General features: G+C 38.1%; 2 protein-coding genes across 2 annotated transcripts in view; one reads left to right on the top strand and one right to left on the bottom strand.

Moving 5' to 3' along the window:
• LOC146000079 (uncharacterized) overlaps positions 1-19,755 on the top strand; it is a 284,676-nt gene that overhangs the window by 231,788 nt on the left and 33,133 nt on the right. The gene's annotated exons all lie outside the window — the stretch shown is intronic.
• Positions 368-18,315, bottom strand: LOC146000077 (uncharacterized). The gene is made up of 4 exons (XM_083137407.1): positions 18,147-18,315; positions 14,800-14,955; positions 10,592-10,744; positions 368-637 (listed from the first exon to the last, which is right to left on the bottom strand). Exons 1-4 carry the CDS (start codon positions 18,228-18,230, stop codon positions 458-460), a joined length of 573 nt encoding a protein of 190 aa, XP_082993533.1. The 5' UTR covers positions 18,231-18,315; the 3' UTR covers positions 368-457.

Raw genomic sequence — 19,755 nt, 5'->3', positions numbered from 1 at the left:
TCACTTCCCTTTTCTCCCACTTTTAGAGCTCGAAAACGATGAGTGATGAGATGATGAAACTGATGAAGAAAACACTCATAAAGAATACACATGTGCAGTCCGGTATTCGAACCCGGGACCCCTGTTGTCCCACCGCCACGGAGTTGGGCAAACCAATACCATCTGTAAAAGGATGAATATAAAGATTTTAAACTTCAAAGAATAACAGTGAATACAAAATGCTGGATTTTTTTTTCATTCATCTCAATTATAAAACTTGTAATTTTGAACCGACCTGAATTTGCGCACACTGTGGCTCATTTCCTGTAGAAACAAGTAGGGAATGGAATTTATCAAAAAAAAAATAGAAGAAACAAAGAGATGAATGATAAAGTATTTTATTTATTCAGCATTACTAATTATATTTCGAACAAACAGAAAATATTTTATCTGTGTTCATTATTGTAAAATCTCTACTTCAACACGTAATACCGATACATGGCTGATCGAAAAAATAATAGAAGTCGTAACATAAGATTACCGTTCCGTCTGTTTCAGTTAAACGTATCTTAACAATATATTCACCAACAAAGCGTTTGAACTGCTTTGCATAATCTGTGAAATCGAACTCACGCACATATCCAGGGTCCATAACTCCCTGAAAGTAAAAACAATATATATATACACATACATCTCGTATTTAAACATCTATCCATACATACATATATACATATAGATATACATATACACATACATATAATCCTTCTCCCATACACACCATACTTTTGTGTAAGTTTGCACTATTCTCGGATTCTAACCTAGTACATACGCAGCTCTGTGTGTATATATTGATGTGTGACTCAATTGAACCTTGGGAATCGAGAGACACCGGGATGTAGCAAATTATAAAGCGAGAGGTTTATGGTTCATAACTAATTCAAAAGGAACCCCCTGGTCAATGAAGGAAAAGATGAGTTATAAATGAGTGACAATGCTCTCTCCACACTATCATACCTTCCCGAAGTTCTTGTAGAGTCCTGTCCTAAACGAAGATGTATGTTGTGTCCATATCATGTCAGAGTCAGTACTTCGACTCTGACCAACTTGTCCTCCGTTATCCCGCGCTGACTGTATCTAAGTATATTCAGAGTAAAACGGTAAGCGAATGAGAGCGATGTCCTTCCGGACTTCGCATTTATATACTTATAGATTTCCTTTGTAAACAAAGAAGGAAAAGTTATAAACAATAATTTAAGAAGTGGTATTGTTAGTGGTTTTGTGTCTAACTTTTAGAGTGCAAGGGCAACACTGTGGAGTTTGTATTGAATTAATCAATCCTGTAAATTAAGTATTGCCAGGTGTCAGTAGATGGCGTTAATGTCACACAGCTGTTGCTTCTCTTGTATTTAGTAAGTGTTTAGTCTAGTTATGAATCAGTTGAGGTTGAGTCTACTCAGAGTAAACCTTGTGCTGCTTGTGACCCGGATTTCAGGATGGATAAGGCATTGAAGATGTTTCCCGATGTTAAACTCCTGAGAGAACAGTTAAAACGAGGCAATCCCCGGATGAAGATATGGTGTGAGTCGATACCAAAACTAAAGTGTCATCTCAGCCTAAAGGAGAAAGAACCTAGGCGAGTCAAGATAATATCTCCCCCCACTGAAGATCCAGAAGTCCCAAAGAAAGGATGAAAGCTTGTGCCGCGACTATAAAGTGCTCTGATCAGTAACGTAGCTGCAGAAGCTGTCAAACGAGGATATAGTTATTTGCCGTACTCTCCTTCCCATCCTGGAGTAATGGATTTGAGTAAAGGGGTCCCCAAGTCAAGTAATCCAGTGCAAACCTGTGCAAAATTAGTTGACACCAGTATGTCAGTTCAAGCAAAACCAATCGCACGTGATGGACTGAAACCTAAGGCTGTTGTGGTACCCAGACTGTTGAGTGTACTTGAAGATACTTCCCCAGCTGAAACAAGAAGCCAAGAGAAAGGAACTGAAGAACCAGGAGCCGGTTCGAGTGCTGAACTTCTATTGTGGATCGATAAAGTTCGACAGTTAGAAGCCGAAAACAGGAAACTGCAGTCTACCATGCGAGACCTGACTCATGCGGAACAAGCTTGGGATACCCTGAAACCAATTGCCAAGGCGGAAGAGCTGTCAGTCGTCCCACCCATGAAGGTCACTAAGAAGAAAGACGTCGTACCCCAGGTTTGTCAAGATGTCTGAACTGAAACAAACAAAATTAAACCTTTCTATAAGCTGAACTGGAAGGGAGACGAAGCATTGTTGACAACTCAGTTGAAGGCCATTTTAAAAGGCAAGCCGAGGCCTTATGTACAAACTATTTCCATCCTCAGGAAGCAGAATATCCGAGTGCCTAGGAGGTTTCCATTTATTACATTTTTAAAGCAAGAAGGACTTTTGTTATGAACATTTGAAGTAATGTAAAGTGAGTTATGTTTAACTCTTATTACTAGTTCTGAGCTAAGTATTTTTCATTGTTAACTTGTTTTTAATGAGAAAGAAGTTGTGACAATTTATCTTATGTAACATTTATAGTATAATCTTTCTAGAGTTCTCTAAGAGAACATATGTTTAATTGTTGTAAGGTTAATTTTCTAATCAAATCTTTTTCATTAAAATAAAAATATAGAGGTGATAAATTTTAAATCAAAAGATTTTCCCCGAAGGGAGGGGTTATTGTAACGAGCCCGTCTCGTCACAAATTAAACGAGTCGCACCTCTAATTTCATGACCATTCTAAGAATATAAGAATTTGAGATTTATCTAAATCTCAAAGATGAGACCCACCTCTATTTTGGAAACTTATTTAAGAAATATACTTTTATTAGATTATTACTTCTCTACCTGTCTTCGCTAGCGTCGCAGACCCTATATAAAGGCTAATTCTTAGCTGGCAAGTTAGTTCGACTCCGCCTGCGGTCGAGAGAAGGTGTGCTCCGCTAACGCGAGAGTCCAAGCACCACAGATGACAAGGTGTGCTCCGCTACGGCGAGAGACCAAACACCTAAAAGATAGATGGACTCCGCTTTCGGGTGAGAGGAGGCGCGCTGCGCTTCGGCGAGAGGCCAAGCACTTCAAAGGAGACTCACTTCGCCACATCAGGCGAGAGACCAAGATTAGTAAGGGCTCCATCTTCGGATGAGAGGAGCTGAGCTCCGTCTCCGGACGAGAGATGAGGTTGTACTCTGTCTACGAGTCAGAGAATCCGCTCCATCTTCGGATGAGAGATGTTACGCTCCGTCTTAAGACGTGAGAAGTGAACTTGGCATAGCCAAGAACACACTCCACCGTCTGGTGAGAGAAGTGACTAATCAGCTTTCCTTTACTTCCTCCCCCATCCTCCAACCGCAAGGTAGAAATTTATATTATTTTAGGAGATACTTTAGTAACAGGTTTAAAATGTAAACGTTGGGTCCCTATTTATCAATTGTATTGTACTTTTCTTTTGTAACCGTACTTTAAACTCATAACCTTTCTGTAATGGTCTAGTGTTCTTTCTGAACTTCGTTGAATAAATTTTTATATGTTAAAGTCAATCCTATGTATCGCTCTGGTCAAGCCTTTGGCGCTACCCTTTCATCTGGCAACATACACCCGAACCCTGAGAGCAATTTAGAGTCTCATGACACCGCTGGAAGAAAATGTTAGCATTATGGGTAATCTTGAAACGTCGGTAGTGTGAGAGAGAGAGTATGTCAATGCCTGTGCCGCAGTAAAGCCGGAGGACGACGACAGAGGAGTGATTTTGAAGACAGAGTGGAGAGAGGGGGGGGAAACTTCATTACAATAAGTGATTGTGACTTATGAAAGAAACAGAAAGTGTCCCTCTGAGCGATTGGAAAGGGACGCTGTGGGTCGACAGTAATCATCATCCAGACAATTTGAAAAACAAAAACAGGTGGTGGTTGATCAGGCAATGGCGGCGCTTCTCGATGAGGCTGACAAGGGACGGGGAGCAAAGGCCTATGTAAAGATGTCTCGGGGCTACAAGATAGACTGTAATTCAAGGGGAGAACTGATTGTCGCTTTGACTGAAATTTCGGTAGCCTTAGGCTTGGTTGAGGATGAATTACAGCAGCATGAGCCGATTATTAAAAAGATAATAAATGAAACAACTAGAAATGCAGCATTTGCAATCAGGGTTAGATTTGTATAATATGCGAGAGACATCTCAGAGCCTTGTCTGCAAAAAAAGATAAAGGCAGAAATCAGTTTTGAGAGAAAATAAATCTAATCCGTGTATACTAGGCATTTCCTCCTAATATTTTGTATAAGGTAACTTGTGTGTAAAAATGGTTAAAGTGTAATTGTACGGGAGTTGTATTAACGCGCTCCTGACTCGCCCTAACGATATGTAAGCTAATGTAATGTAATGAAAAATATCAATAAAATCATAAGAGTTAAAAACAAGGGGGACTGATGGAATGAGATAAAAACACGGGGATAATTCTAAGGAGTGAACGTTTCATTACGTTACATATAATGTTGGTAAGAACAAGTTGCTTGGATCTGTTTATTATGACAGGAGTAATCCATTTTCAGTGCTGGCATTTACAAATGTAAAGAGTGCCCTTGTAGTACTTTTACGAAGAAGCAAACGCCTTTGAGACGCCAGGTGTTGGGGTCGAATGCAGTTGCCAAACAAGCTGTCCCTTATGAGTATTCAACTTGGCGCGTGCGTCTGCCTGAATAACGTTTTTGCTGTTCAAATCGTTTATGAAGGTTGTCATGTGCTTACTTTCGTATAGATGTCAGCTGTTCGAGTCTCTGTTCGTTTAAAAGGGATATATTGTCAGGGTTGGTAGGAAGTACAGCGTCTGCCAAAAGTCTGGGATTGTGACCAAATAATGTATAGTAAGGGGTGTGGCCTAATCCTGAATGAAGACTAATATTGTGACTAAAGGTAGCTCTGGATAAATAGTTACTCCATTCATCATTTTTCTCTAGCACATATATCCTCATTATGTTCTTCAAGTAATTCAATTATGCTTCAGCTACTCCATTTCTGAAATGGCCAGCGGTGTCAATATATTGCAACTGGACACCGGTGATATTTGTAAAGCTCCTTTATCAATAAACTCGAGTTCGATGAAGATCGATCGAGATAAATCATATCTGGTATTCCATATACAACAAAAAAATTGTCTAATACCGAAGCAATAGATTTTCCATCATGATTAGGCAAAGTGGTAATTATAGCGTACCTAGTACAGCTATCTATCATTGACAAAAAGTATTTATGCTTGTTTTCTTAGAGGATACTAATGGTCTCCAAACATCTATGTGTATTTGACGAAAAGGATTGTAGGGGGCTGTGAGGTGTGGAGAATGTGAGGGGTTGATCGCTGTGGTCTCTTTGCAATTTGACATGGGATACAATTATGAACGTGATCATAAACATACCTTTTCATGTTTGGAAAATAGTACCGTGACAACATAAGGTTATAAGTCTTGTGACCACCTTGATGTGCTGCCGTCATGGAATTGCAATCAACTAATTGAAATACATCCTTTCTCAATGATTGTGGGATAGATAACTTGTCTTTAAATCCTGCCTTTATTTTCGTTTTTCTGTACAAAACGTCATTTTTCAAAACAAAGGAATAAGAAAGTTTTTCAAACTTAGGATTACTTTGGGGATTATCTTACAAGATGTGAATGACTTCTTGCAAATGAGGGTCATTACGTTGTGCTGATTTAATATCAAAATTTTCTGACTGTAGAAAAATAATGGGTGAAAAAGTTCAGTTTCATCATCATTTTCATTATCATCATTGCTATTCTTCTCTATATTTGTAACTGGTAGGCTTGCGCGGCTTAACGCGTAAGCCAGGCAATTCTGGGCTGAGCTAATGTGTTTGATATCAAAATCAAAGCTCTGAAAAAATAATGCTCTTCGTTCCAAAACACCTGATAAGTTTTAAGTGGTACGTAAATAGGATAACGCACGATTGTCAGTCAGGACTGTGAAATGATGGTTGATAAGGAAGAATTTAAAGGTTTTCAGTACATACTGAATTAGCTGATTATTTCTAAGCCTCATGCGAATTTACTAATTTACTAACACTGAGATAGTAAGTCTAGCCGGAGGTAGCACATATCAGATCTATTTACTAAAAAAATATATCATAGTTAGAAAATGGAGTCATGAGCCACTCCATTGTGGGCGGAACTAATATATTTGATGTCGAAATCAAAATTTTGAAAAATAAAGCTGGACGCGCAATGATCTCTGTTGTTGAAGCTTTGCATAACACGATGAAGGCGCGAAGGGATTCGTCCAAAGGGTAGGCTTTATTACGAAGGATGTGGGATTAATTCTGCGTCAAAAATATCATAAAAGTCAGAAACGTTCAGAAAACATGTTATAAATATTTGAACGACACCTACTTCAGAAATTCATGATGACATGAATTTTGTTACATTGTATTTTTATTTAAGTGTTCTTAATTTTGTTTAAAAAATGAAACCCTATTATCCAGGGAAGAAGGAACGTGGATTCTGGACTCAGGAAGGGCTAAGGGCTCGCCAGTACAATCAACGATGTAAGTTCAATACGGTAGTATTTAAACTTCAAATATTTTCGGTTATATAAAAAAAGGAATTTATTATACGTTGTAAGTAATTTACATGAATATTTTCCTAATATAACAAATGGTTGCAAAATTATTTTATCTAGGACTTGCAATTTATATTTGAAAATATGAATTAGCTGAATAACGTGATTTATGTAAACATTAACGTTTTCAGGAAAATTGTAGCCCAGCGCTAATCAACAATATTAATTAGAATAACTTGGAATTTTAAAAAAAATCAATAGCAGCTAATATGGCCAAGTGCAGCGATTATGGGTTAATCCTGTAAAAATACTGAAAATATCGTGAGGTTCACTGTGTTGGATGATGTGACTGGATGTTCTTCAGATGACTCCAAGGAATTGGAAGATATGGATGATCCAAAAATAATCACAACATCGACCCCTCAAACTTCTTTGCAAGAAATGTTTCCAACACCGAAGAGCCAAGGAAGATGACCCGAGTGATGAGACCTGCATTAAATAGTCGAGGCTTGGTCTCGACGAAAAGCTTATTTCAAGACAAAAAAGACAACGAAAAGAACACTAAATCAGTGGCCAACAACAAACAAAAACAGAAGAAGGGAAAAGGGAAGACTGTGCAGAAGAAGACTTCACAAAAAGTATTGAGAACTGGCACTGCGTTATTTGTTGTGAAGGTGAGGTGAAAGATATGATACTCTGCGTGGTGTGTGCGAATTATGTGCACGAGGAGTGCATAGGGCTTGTAAAGAATGACAAGGACGATTTCAATTGTCCAAAATAAACCCAATAAAGTCAACATAAAGAAATGAGGTATTATTATTATTGTTTCATTATAATTCTTATGTTCTTCTTCCATTTGTAAAGGGTGATCCATAAAGAACACCGGATTTGAAGTTGCTATAAATTAAATTTGTTTTTGAAAAAAAAGCACAAAACATACCATTCTCTTCACGAGATATTAAGGTTTCGGGCATATGACCATATGACCCCCCTACTAGCTCTACACGCAATCACTCGGTCCATGAAATTCACCAAGAGCCGATCACACATTTCACCATCAAGTGTGTTGAGGACACGTTGAATTTCTTGCTTAAGTTGCTTAAGTGCCCCCCACAAGAAAAAGTCACATGATGTCAAGTCACAAGTTCGAGGTGGGAAGGTTTGATCTCCTCGCAACGAGATTATTCTGTCCTGCAACTTCTCACGCAGCAGATTGATTGTTTCTCCTGAAGTGTGGTAAGATGCGCCGTCTTGTTCGAACCATACATTTTCGATGCTCATTTGATCCAAACGAGGCCAAAGAAAATCAGTTAGCATTGCACGGTAACGAATTCCATTCACTGTCAGAGCATTTCCTTCTTTGTCTTCAAAAATGTAAGGACCGATTAAACCCCCACTAAAAATTTCACACCAAACCGTTACTCTCTGAGCATGCCTTTCCTTTCCTGATTCATTCTTGGGTTCTCAGATCCCCATATTCGGCAATTCTGCTTGTATACGAACCCGTTTAAATGAAAATGAACTTCATCGCTGAAAATGATGCATTTGCGAAACCATCGTTCTCTCGTTCCCTTTCAAGGATCCAGTCAAAAAAATGCAGTCGTTTTCCACGATCCGCTGGTTTCAGTGGGCTTTTGATGTCTTGTGTTCATCCAGTTTCTTCAAATTTCTTGATCAATCTACGAACAGTTGATTCGTTTGGTGCATGAAGATGACCAAGTATTGTACGGAGTATCCGAACAGTCATCGCGAAGCTTTCCCCATTCTTGTAGTGCGTTTTGACAATCAAAACTCGCTGGTCCTTACTGTACCTTTCCATGGCGTTAACAACACACACAAAAAGTAGAACAACTGAAATGCTTCTCAACAAAAAACCTCAATGGTAACTGATAACAACAATCGCACAAACAATGCTGCCAACCAAACAAAAAAAAAATATTGCGTCCTTTTCAAATCCGACGTTCTTTATGGTTCGCCCTTTAGTAAGGTTAAATGTTTCTATCTAACATTTGAATGCATAAAAGTTACAAAAATTATAACATAAAACGTAAATAACTAAAAAAGGTGCTAAAATGTTCCAAACATATTTTAACTTGCTTATCAATCTTTACATGTTTAACTGTATCAAATTTAAAACCATGTAATTGAATAAAATAACATTTAAAAGTTGTATAACTAATTTTACGTTGCATTTTTATTGACTTATACTTTTCAAAAAAGTAACACAAATGGTGGCCATATTAACCTCATATGTTTTTAATATGTCCCAAAGTCAGACTTACGTTCTTGTGCTTATTTTCTATATTCATATTCATGAACGAAACTTGTCTTTTTGGTGTATTATAACCAAAGAACCAACAAATTACCTCGCACAACTATTGTTTGCAAATTGCATAAGACGATGTCAGGATAATTAATTAAAGCTTAACGTGGTTATATTTGCATCAGGCACCTTACGATTCTATTCTAGTATATTCTGCCCTAGCGTTGCTCCCTTCTGCTTCAGCGACCCCGCCCCCTTTTTACTGGACCATCGCTCCGACGTCCTATCCTGTCAGAGTGCTATGGCAATTCGTCCCGATATTTCCAGTGCATCGCCAGTGTTTCTCATATGTCATGGCCTCAACATGCTTACAGTACTGTCAAGTGATTTTACGTCACAGTGCGTCATTTTATGACGTCATACGCCATAACACGCTTCCATGCGTCTTTGTGTCCCTTCCTGTGTATGGTCGACCACTTACATCGCTGCTTTTCTTCGTCCTGTACGAACCATGTCTGGCGAAGTCGGTACCACACAAACTTGCGTGTTTCACAAATATCAGTGCGACAACTATGTATATGTGTTACCGATTATGTATTTTTATTATTTTGTTTGCCACAGGCTAAATTAACGCATCCATACTGTGGTGACACCCCATTGACTTTCATCTGCGAAAGACATTTCTTTTACATCCTTATTGTTGTGATATCCTTATCGGTCAATCCGGACTTGTGACTGACCTAGATATTCTTTATATAATTTCTTCAGAACCCATGCGTGGCTAATAATGTCTTGATTAATACGCATTTTGAACACTAACAATTTTTACTATAGTGCTTGGCATAATTTTCTTTACTCAACTCATTATTGGCATATATTTATTTGTGATACGGGTTTTGGGTTTTAGGAAATGATGTTATTTCTTTTTTTATATATCAATTCTTTATGTAATAATGCTACAACCGTCTTACTATTCTCACCATGCAATCATCGGTGGATGAATGCTTTTAGTGAGGGGAATGGGGAGTGATACAGAGAGAAATCTGGAAGAGCTGCACTTTTCCACCTCTCCAGCTGACCAACGACCCGATCCTTCAACGACAATGCTGCATACCAAAGAGAATAAGAGTATTCGTCTTGCTGCATACCGCTGAGTATGTAACCCTGGCCTCACATCCACTGGGGACTTTCCATGGACGATAGAGGCTTAACCTGAAGTTGAGGGGTCAGAAACACTGGACCGTAAGAGAGGTATAAAAACGACTCGTACAATAAAACACGCTCTCAGTATTGAATCAGAATTCGTCGAGTATGGTGTGCGCTTTGGCGAAAAAGTTCGACGTGGCCTATAACTTAAGGCGCGAGACGCCTCAGTAAGTTGCACCTCGAACCCAGGACACCACAGCTAGCATAATCACTTCGAGTCACGGTAAGTGTGGAGAGAGCTTCGCTCTGTTATCAACCTTCTTTTTTCTTCTTGACAGAGTAGGCCAATTAAGTTATGAAATGAAAATTCCTCTTTACGTAATTTGCTACATCCCTTGTGACTCTAACGATCCCCAAGTTATTTTACGAGTTACACTTCAATATATAGAAATGGTTACGGACATCCATGAATTATATCCATGACTGAATCAAATTTGGACATTCTTGATATCCAATGGATGATGCTTGCAGGTTTGTTATGTATAGGATGCTAATGCTTGTGTATATAAAATTAGTTATGTAAAATTAGTTTTTTTAGAGTGTCACCGTTGCCTCACCTACCTCATATCTTTCACAGTTATCTTCCTTTTCAAAACCTCCCATGAGGAAGATTGCTGCAATGAAAGTTCCTTCTCGATCTTCTCCGTCGTAGCACAAATAGTGTATCATCTTCTCATCTTTCTTGAACTCGGTGTTAGTAATTGTAACTTCCACCTGCAATTTATAAGAACAATAACACGTTTGTTTTATTAGGAAAATATAAATTGTTAGAGCGGGCCACCGAGGCCCCGAGCTCAAGAGGGCCCCGCGCTAGATTAAAATAATTGTGTGCAATTTATTCCAATTAAATTATTGCAATTAAGCAACTAAACTGATTTTCTTCATATTTCGTTTATTGTTTTGCAAGCTATAGTAGTTATTATCAATTATTCTTGAGTCCCTGCACATACAGTTTTGATTGGTGTGCAGATGACAATCCTAAGTCAGGAACTATGACGAAAGTTCCCAATTCAAGAACCGACATTTTCGTGGAATGTTTCCAATTCAGGAATAGCAGCTTTGGCAGGTAAGTGGAAAAAGGAAAACAGTTTCTTTGAGAGGTTCCTACCGATTGCTTGATTGGCTTCTTGTTTTAAGTCAACTTTATGCACACTAAGGCTAATTCGGACTGGACCTACAGTAAAAAGTGATATCCGAACCACCTTATGCCTCCACCAGCAATCGAACCCGGGACCCCTTGATTACAAGGCGACAACGCAACCACTGCGAGGGGGTTTCTTATTGTTACTGCACGTTGTCCTGAAGTACTAAATACATCCATCTTCAGAAGAAGTACTGTGGGAGTTTCGTTGTTCTTCTAATACTCTTATATTTTCAGTATAATGCAGCTATTTTACTTGGAGGTTAGGTTAGATGTGCCTAATGTCAACTATTGCAAACGCCAATTGACCCCACCCCCCGCGAAAAGGACGTCCTGAGTTGGAAAGACATTTCACTGAAATATTCAACTGCTATACACCAGTTCCTGAAATGGCACTGTTTTCATTGCAATTCCCACAGTTTCTGACTTTGGAAGCTCCGCATTGGGAATAAATCAATCAGGAGCTCCTATTTGAGCAATCACTCATTGCAGAAGGAACCATTGCATTTAGATCTGTCCTCTTCAATGTTAGGTTGCGTTTGTTTTGATTTTCTTCGCAGGCTACGAATTATGCCGGTCTCATCCGTCATTTACACTCATCTTTGTGGTAATAATTACAGTAGATAATTTCCTCAATGAAAGCCATGGCATAGCTCCATATGTAAAATTATATTCTCTGCAAATTATATTGTATGAAGTCTCATTTACAGTATCTGCATTGACAGTAAAAGATGCCAACAGGAAATTAATAAAATAGACTCTTTTTAATTCGAAGGATCAAATTACCCAAAATTGGAATTAACCGAAACATGCATTACTAAAGTAATTTAATGAAACAAAACTACTGTACTACAGTGTAAAACATGTTAAATATGCAGTGAATCTTACTGTAAAAATTGGTGATGTTATAGGGCAAGCTAAAATCAATTCCTCTCACAATTGTAATAAGCTACCAGTAAATGAAAAACACGTTCAAGTACACTGTATCAACCCACAAAATCACCAACACGCGTATCAATATTATCTACTTTTTTTCACTAGATGAAGTTTGTGATTTGTGTTTATTTGGTTAATTTTTTCACGGTTAACAAATTCTTCGATTTCATTTATTGCGTGAAGCAAGTCATAACTAACGTTTGGTTGAGATTCAATTTGCGACGCTTCGACATTGGGAACAAGGTACCCTGACTAATTACAACTGACAGCTGAGGGCACATAAGAAGATATTCACAAATCACTGGCTAGTGGGGGTTCAAGGACAAACACCATCACCCAAAAGGGGTTGGCAATCAAACGTTATTGATGGGAGGGTGGAGGCTGCATACCAACAAACAGAAACGTTCTCTTCCATTCGACTGTCTCTGGATAGCTGTTTTCGAATTATCTAAATAAAAGTTTCGAGTATTCGAATTACATATGAATTATTAGCATTTGTTCCAATAGGAATTTCAGAGGGAATAAACTTATGTTCGAATTATCCAGGTTAAAAGGAGTCAAATGTAGTTTTTTAGTGAATCGGGTTTGAAACAAATTACAGGTCGGTTGTATGTTCGAATCCACCACTGCAAAAATAAGTATGTTCATCTGAAGACGAGGTAAGTGGTGCTATCTTGAATCACAATGCAGGAGTAAATAAAAATATAAGTACTGGTCAAGTGAAAAGGTCAAATTAGCATGGCATGCATACCAATTTGAGAAAAAATTAACTTAAAACATACATTTCCATCTCTTTCCACATACCTACAACTGACAACCAGTACTAGTCATACCCACCTACGAAATTTATTTTATGTGTGCTTTATGCTTAGATGATCTAGTTATGGTAAACTTTCAAATGAAAGTGGGATGCGGACCACTGCACACTTTGCCTACACAGAACGCGTAGATTACAAGGTCACAAGATAATCATAATGCCATTGTTGAAACCAACCTAGCTATATTGTACGCAGTTCACATCTGGTCACAAAATCCCGTAGTGCAGAGGTTCCCAAACCTTTTTGTTTCACGGTGCCCCTAGTGTTTCAAGATTTTTCCTCAGCGGCCTAGTGAGAATTTGGGCTTACCTAACATTGGCAATGCTCAGTTAGTGTGGTTAGGTTGTTGCCTTAGTTAAAAAGTATACACATATTTCGAATTCGGAAACATTTTAGCAAATATTTGGAACAACATAATCATTTCAGTGAAAATAATGGAACATTTCGCAGCGCCCCAGAAACCCAGCCACGGTGGGACAAACATCTCACATACCACAGTGTTGCTTGTAATGCAGGAGTGCGGCAAAGGTAATGGTGTTGTGTGGGATATGGAACTCCCGAAGTGTGGGACCTGTCCTCATCCATGGCAACGTGAATTTGGACAGATATGTGAATATTCTCCAGGAATATGTGTTCCCCTCACTTATGAACCAGACGGCGAATTACCAGCCTATTTCCAACAGTATGGCGCGCCTCTGCACTACGCGTTATGTGCCAGGTAGTGGTTTTAGATGAACAGCTCCTGGGTAACGGGATTGGTTTAAGAGGGGCCACTGAGTGGCCACCCCGTTCTAAGGACCTTAACATTGGGGCCATCTCAAAGCCATAGTTTATCAAGAGAAAACCACTGATATCTTACATCTCCAGCACCAGATCCAACAAACATCTTACTCTTTCGACCCTGCAGTGTTATTGCGTGTCCATGAGGACTGGCTGAAAGAAACGTCCTACGTTGTATGTAGCACAGAACAGGCAACACATAGAGCACATGTTGTAGGATGTCAAATGTGAACTTCAACTGTGAAAATATTCTCATCAAATAAAGTTAGAGGGAAAATACCTGTATATTCTCATTTCTGAGAAAACGCCCATGTAAAATGATATTCTACATAACCCCTTCCCATTTAAAAATCTGGATGTAATTCCACTATGGAGGCTTTCAATATGGCCGCCATAATACTCACTAGCCCCATCTGGTGTGTCCCTACCCCAATTACCCATATCCGAAATTTCATGGCCCTCCGTCAAGTAGTTTTAAAATTAAAAGGGTGGTGCCAAACTTTTGCCTCACCCTGTACATTTAGGTGTGAATTAATATTTTAGAAATGAAATCTTCTTTTAAAGAAAAAAATGAACAGGAGCACGCAACAAAATGTTGCGCGGGGGTGTAGAGTGTGTTAGTTACGGTACTGGTATTTCTAAAAGTATTATTATTAAATCCAAGATGGTCTTGAATGATATTTTCATTGTGTGGGGCACACGACGATTGTAGAATATATTTATTTTCAAAACAAAATAAATCAAGATTTATAATCGATTTCCTATTGGACAGATACAAGCCAATGCTTAGGAAAATGCTATTAAAATATATTTTTTCTAATTGTCGGAAGTGACCAAGAAGAGCAATAAAAATACGTGAAAAATGACGTCTTGACTTCGAAAATTGTGTTGTGGAATATGATTTTTCAGCGATTCGTGAATGTGTAACGGTTAACATAATGTCAAGGTAATAAACTAAAAAAAGATGATACATGCTACAAATAAATATATTTACAGAAGTCTTAGATTAACTCAACATCATTTAGTTCATGCTATAGTTTTCGATCTTACATGAACTATGCTATTTTTTCCACATAATTAAACTGTTTACTCACATCACAATTGCCGCTTATGTTTTTGAGAATTTCAACACCTCCTTTTGCATAGATTAGGCATCCCTCAGCAGAGAGTTCAAGAGGCGGTATTTTAATCTTCCACTCGTCCACTTCACATTCTTCTAACTTAGTAAGGCGAAATATCTTCTTCTCGCACTTAAAAAGAAAACAAATGAAATATAGATTCTAAAATGCTCTACGTGCCAGTTACCGTATTGGCCAGAAAATAAGCCGCACGTTATTCAAATTTCAACTGTGAAAAGTTAAAGTGAAGCTCATAATCTCGATTTTGATTTTTACAACATTTCATCATATGGTATGCTGTTTAAAAAGTATGCTTACTGGTATTTGTCATTTTCAAATAATGCAACAATACAGATAGCGTCGGCAAATGAAACTGTCGGGGGCTATTGAAAGATGAGTTTTGGAAAAGAAAGCTTCAAGACTTAAGTCTGATCCACACGTAATGTCTTGTCGCCAGTCTTGCATGATATTTGACGTTTCACAGATAAGACTGAAGTAAGACACGCGGTTACACTGTTCATGTTAGTCTTCTCTTCAATCACTCCATAAACAGCATGGATGAAGTATTACTGATACGTATAATTTCAGCATGTGCGGTGAGAATAGGCACAATTAATAACGTATGGATGTGTACACATAGTTCAAATTACTAGCGCTAGCGCTCTCGCCACGAAAACAGTCCAGTCAAGGTCACGCCACTCATTTACAGTGTTGCCAATGAGCAAAAATTTCAACCGAAGAAATCAATCGCATACACCCTACAACGCGTGAAGAGTTGACTGAGCAGCTTAGAAGAAGTGTGGCAATCCTGGAGGGCCAGGGGTGTGGTGGAAGCAAAGGAAAGCTCTGACCTTGACAGGACTATTTTCGTGGCGAGAGCTGTAGTAAACCCAGAGAATGAAAAACAATACATTACTCATTGCAACATCAACGGGACCCTTTGCAAAATTACGACATTTTTTAAAAAAATAAAGACAAAGCTCCTGTCCATCCGTCGAACGGTCGTCAAATGTCATTCAGTTCATGCAAGACTTTGAACTTTCCATCCTAACGTAATGTTTTGTTTGATCCGTCTGGCATGATCATGCAAGACTGACGATAAAACACTACGTGTGGACCAGGGTTTACTTTGGAACAATGCTGTATTTGATTTTGGTGTTATGATTGTGTACCGTGTCTAACAAGAAAAAAATGCGATTTCAAGGGAATTAAAGAAATCAGAGATTCTGAAATCTGAACTCAAATATAAATTCCTACCCTTCAGAATAAATAAAGTATCAAATCTCATTATTAACTCTTCCTTATTTTGGACTCTAAGAAAATGCATAATTTGACATTTTCGTTTATACGTATGTGGAAAAATATTTTGTAACAGTGATCGAAGTAAGACAATTTCATCTCTATCGTTTCTCTCTCAAAATGAATAGGAATTATCATTTTGTTTTAATTAATGCAATGTTGACTTTTAAATTTATTTATATTTACGTATGGTCTCAAGTAATGTAAATATCTGGGAAGGTTCTGCTGTAGGTGGCATAGGATTTAAATCCTGAATTTAAGATACAATGAAAGTAAAGAATAAAATAAATATCAATACTTGTATAAACATTTCCTATCCTAAAATACCAATCTCCCATTATCACAAAATGCCTTGTAATATCTCTGGCTTTATCCACTGTCTCTTGGAGATTTGTGTAAAACTGGTCCTTTTCAAATTTTTATGCATCTTGTTTGACTGATTGATTGATTTAGTCTATTTGACTTCGCGTTTTGTGCCTCCTGGCTAATTTGCGAAGATGGGGATGAGTGATGAAATGATGAAATTGATGAATGGACATTCACAAACAACCAAACCCGAGCGGGATTCGAACCTGGGACCCTTGGCGTCGCAACGAGAAGTGCTAACTAATCTGCCACAGGGTCCGGCTCTGCATCTTGTATGAAGTACAAGTACTACTTTTTCTTATAGATCTAAATCCACTCTTATTACTCTGGAGCTCACTGGTTCCCAGTCTATCACTTTTGCTCTGAGTTTGCAAATAATTCCTACTCTTTCCTTAGCCCTGTTTTTCTTATTTATTCCTAAGTAGAGAAAAATATAATTCTTATCCAGACTCCTCTCTCCATTACCTTTTCTCTTAGTTTCACTAAATCCTAGTACCTTAATTTTATATTTCCCATTTCTTCAACTATTTCAATTTCTTTGCCTGTTAAAGAAGTAATATGCCATGTTCCAAATGTCGTTGTCCTTTCCTTGCTTGTTGCCTCCAATGAATCCGTCCATATTCTTTCCTTTGATTTCCGTTGTTTCACTCTGGGTGGGTTATTGGCCCTACGCCAGGCTATCCTAATAGAGGGGCTGCCTCCCCTTGGTCTCTAGGCTTACCAGATTTTCTTCCGGTGCTTCTTCCCCTAGCCTTTGAAGATCCCTGCAAGGCAGCAGATCCTCACTTTTATACTCTAGTAAGATTGAGTTGCTTCCTCCGTCATCCGTGCTAACATAATTTTTTTTCCGCGTAACCCTGGAAAACGTCCCTTACAAAATACTACCATCCGGAGCCAGATGAACCAAGGTTTTTTAAAGAGGTATTACTCCTCTGTTGGAAACAATAGAGAGAAAGGCACTGCAATAGTTTGGAATGTGTTAAGAATGGAGGAGGATCGGAAGCCTAGACAGATGATGGAGGCCAAACCAGAAAGCAAGAGGAGAAGTGGACGACCAAGAGTTCAATGGGAAGAGTATGTGGAAAAGATAGGTAAGAAGAAAGGGAAAACAATTATCAGTAATCTGAATACTTGCCTTCGACCGTAAAGTGTAAATGGAAGTGGATGATGGAACTCGACGCTTAATGGCAGAAGGGGATGGAAAAAAAGAAGTATAAACTTTCGTAGAAATATGATTTCGAATTTTGAAAGGAAAAAATACTTGCAGGCCATCTTATTTTCATTTTTCATATTTCTCGAATTTTACAATAATTTTCAAGAAATTTACAAAACGTTTTACAGGGACTTGTATTTTGTTTGTTTCCATCTGTGATTTGGACTTGTAATTTTTTGTAAATTTTTTATAATACATAACCATAACGGCAAAGTGAATTTCAAAAAATTATATTATTCCTTTTTTCAGACTCAAACAGAGAACACTGGAATAGCAAGAAAAGCAATTGTAAACTCAATCTTTCAAAATAATTTAAGATTTTTCTTAAGATAACATTAAATTAACTTATGATTTTGTTCCAAATTAAACCAAAAATATTACTGATTCACAATTTGTTACTAGATTTAGAAAGTGAATGTTGGCTCAATAAGAGCAGCGTACTTACATTGCAAGCGAAAACATCTGCATTAGCAAATCTTTGGAAAGATATGCATGCCAAAGCAATAAACACAATCTTCCCTGTAAACATTTTCAGCTGGTCCGATGTAGAGAGATGAGTCTTGTTCACTGCTCGGATGAGATCCAGTGATACCAGTGATACCGGATGTTTGGAGACTATCCCTCTTTAATTAATGATAATTCGGCCTTGACGTATTGGCATGGCAGGAAGCAGATTTATCTATGTATGTTTTATTACGAATGCACAATATGTTTTTTCAAAAGTCGAATAAATACAGAAACACAATTCTCGTTTCCTCCAGTAGGTTTTATAAACACGCTTCCACAAGTTAAGCACGCGATGGTAAAATGGGGACGGGCATTATCGTCCATAAGGAGGGAATGAAGACAAACTGCTGCAGCGTAGTCTCACAATGGGGTCTGGGACTCCATCCCGACACCACGCAGCCATTACACAACCGCTTTTAAAGATGTGCAGCTCGGTGCGATATCCCACTGAAATGCCAGCCCACACCATGACGCTGCCACCTCTGAATACGTGATGTTCGATGATGTTCTTGGCCTGATTGCGTGTGCCTCGTTCTCTCCATAACCCTTGTACGCTTATAATCTGATTCCAGGGCAAATCAGTAGGGCGATTCACGAAAATGACTACAAAATCGAGTCCACAACGATGTAGTAGTTTTAGCAGTAAAAGATGTAGTAAAGTGCGATTCACGAAACCGTCTACTAAGAATCGACTATATCTTTAATTGTCTACAGCGCACGGCTACAAGGAAAGTGGTAACCTTGGCGAAACTAAGCAATATCGTTGGAAAGAATCGATATTTTTATCGATTGTTGTGCTATTTCCTTGACATTATCGATGCATGTCGTACTTAGAGATTCCGAGAGTTGTTTGTTTACGCAGAATCCATAGAAAACTAGTTTAGTTTGTTAAAACTGCGAAGTAATCGTAATGTATGCGTAACCGTAAAGTAATTTGTGTAAAATGAAAATATTCGTTGAATTAAAGCAAGTGTGTGTGTAAATAAGCTAAATCTAATAACAGATCATATGTTTTACCTTGTACTGTATGTCACTGTTGAAACATATGCGGCAAAACTAAGGAATGCTATTTTTGTTATGTTGCAATTGAATGATGCAAAATGTAAAGGCAGATGATTTTTCATGCTTTGCCACTATTATCTATAATGCAGGGAGTAAGAAAGCATTAAATTATCCACTCACTGAATATCTCGTGAAAACTAAATTTTATTCTTCTTACAACTGTCCTACTTTTAGTTGTTTGGCATTGACAATTTATATTTACAGCCAGTATGTTAAAGAAATGGTAGGCGAGTTGTCCATAACAGTTTTCATTTGGTCTGTTCTACACAATGTGAAATTTAAATGAAAATGTAAAGAAGTGGAGGAAATTATATGCGCTTCACTAAAACCGAATTCCATTCTTTAAAGCAACATATGATGTGGAATGAAAAACTGAAAAGAGCAATGAACTATTTGCCCAATATTATTTTTGCTCTTGGCTGTGCATTATGTCTACTGTAAGTGTTTGGTAGAAAACCATTCAGTTTCAGTAGATTTCCAAGAAA

Source organism: Lepisma saccharinum, chromosome 16 (assembly GCF_977018435.1).
Source record: "Lepisma saccharinum chromosome 16, izLepSacc3.1, whole genome shotgun sequence".
Lineage (NCBI taxonomy): Eukaryota > Metazoa > Arthropoda > Insecta > Zygentoma > Lepismatidae > Lepisma > Lepisma saccharinum.
The sequence above is the reverse complement of the archived record's forward strand: the minus strand, read 5'-3'. Positions and strand labels throughout refer to the sequence as shown.

What these genes read in the sequence shown, in the direction of transcription:
- LOC146000077 (XM_083137407.1), bottom strand. Translation starts at nt 18,230, where the DNA reads ATGTTTACAGGGAAGATTGTGTTTATTGCTTTGGCATGCATATCTTTC. An exon ending in ACATAAGCGGCAATTGTGAT is followed by an intron (nt 10,745 to 14,799) that starts GTGAGTAAACAG and finishes TATAAATTGCAG; the next exon opens with GTGGAAGTTACAATTACTAA. An exon ending in ATAACTGTGAAAGATATGAG is followed by an intron (nt 638 to 10,591) that starts GTAGGTGAGGCA and finishes TTTTACTTTCAG; the next exon opens with GGAGTTATGGACCCTGGATA.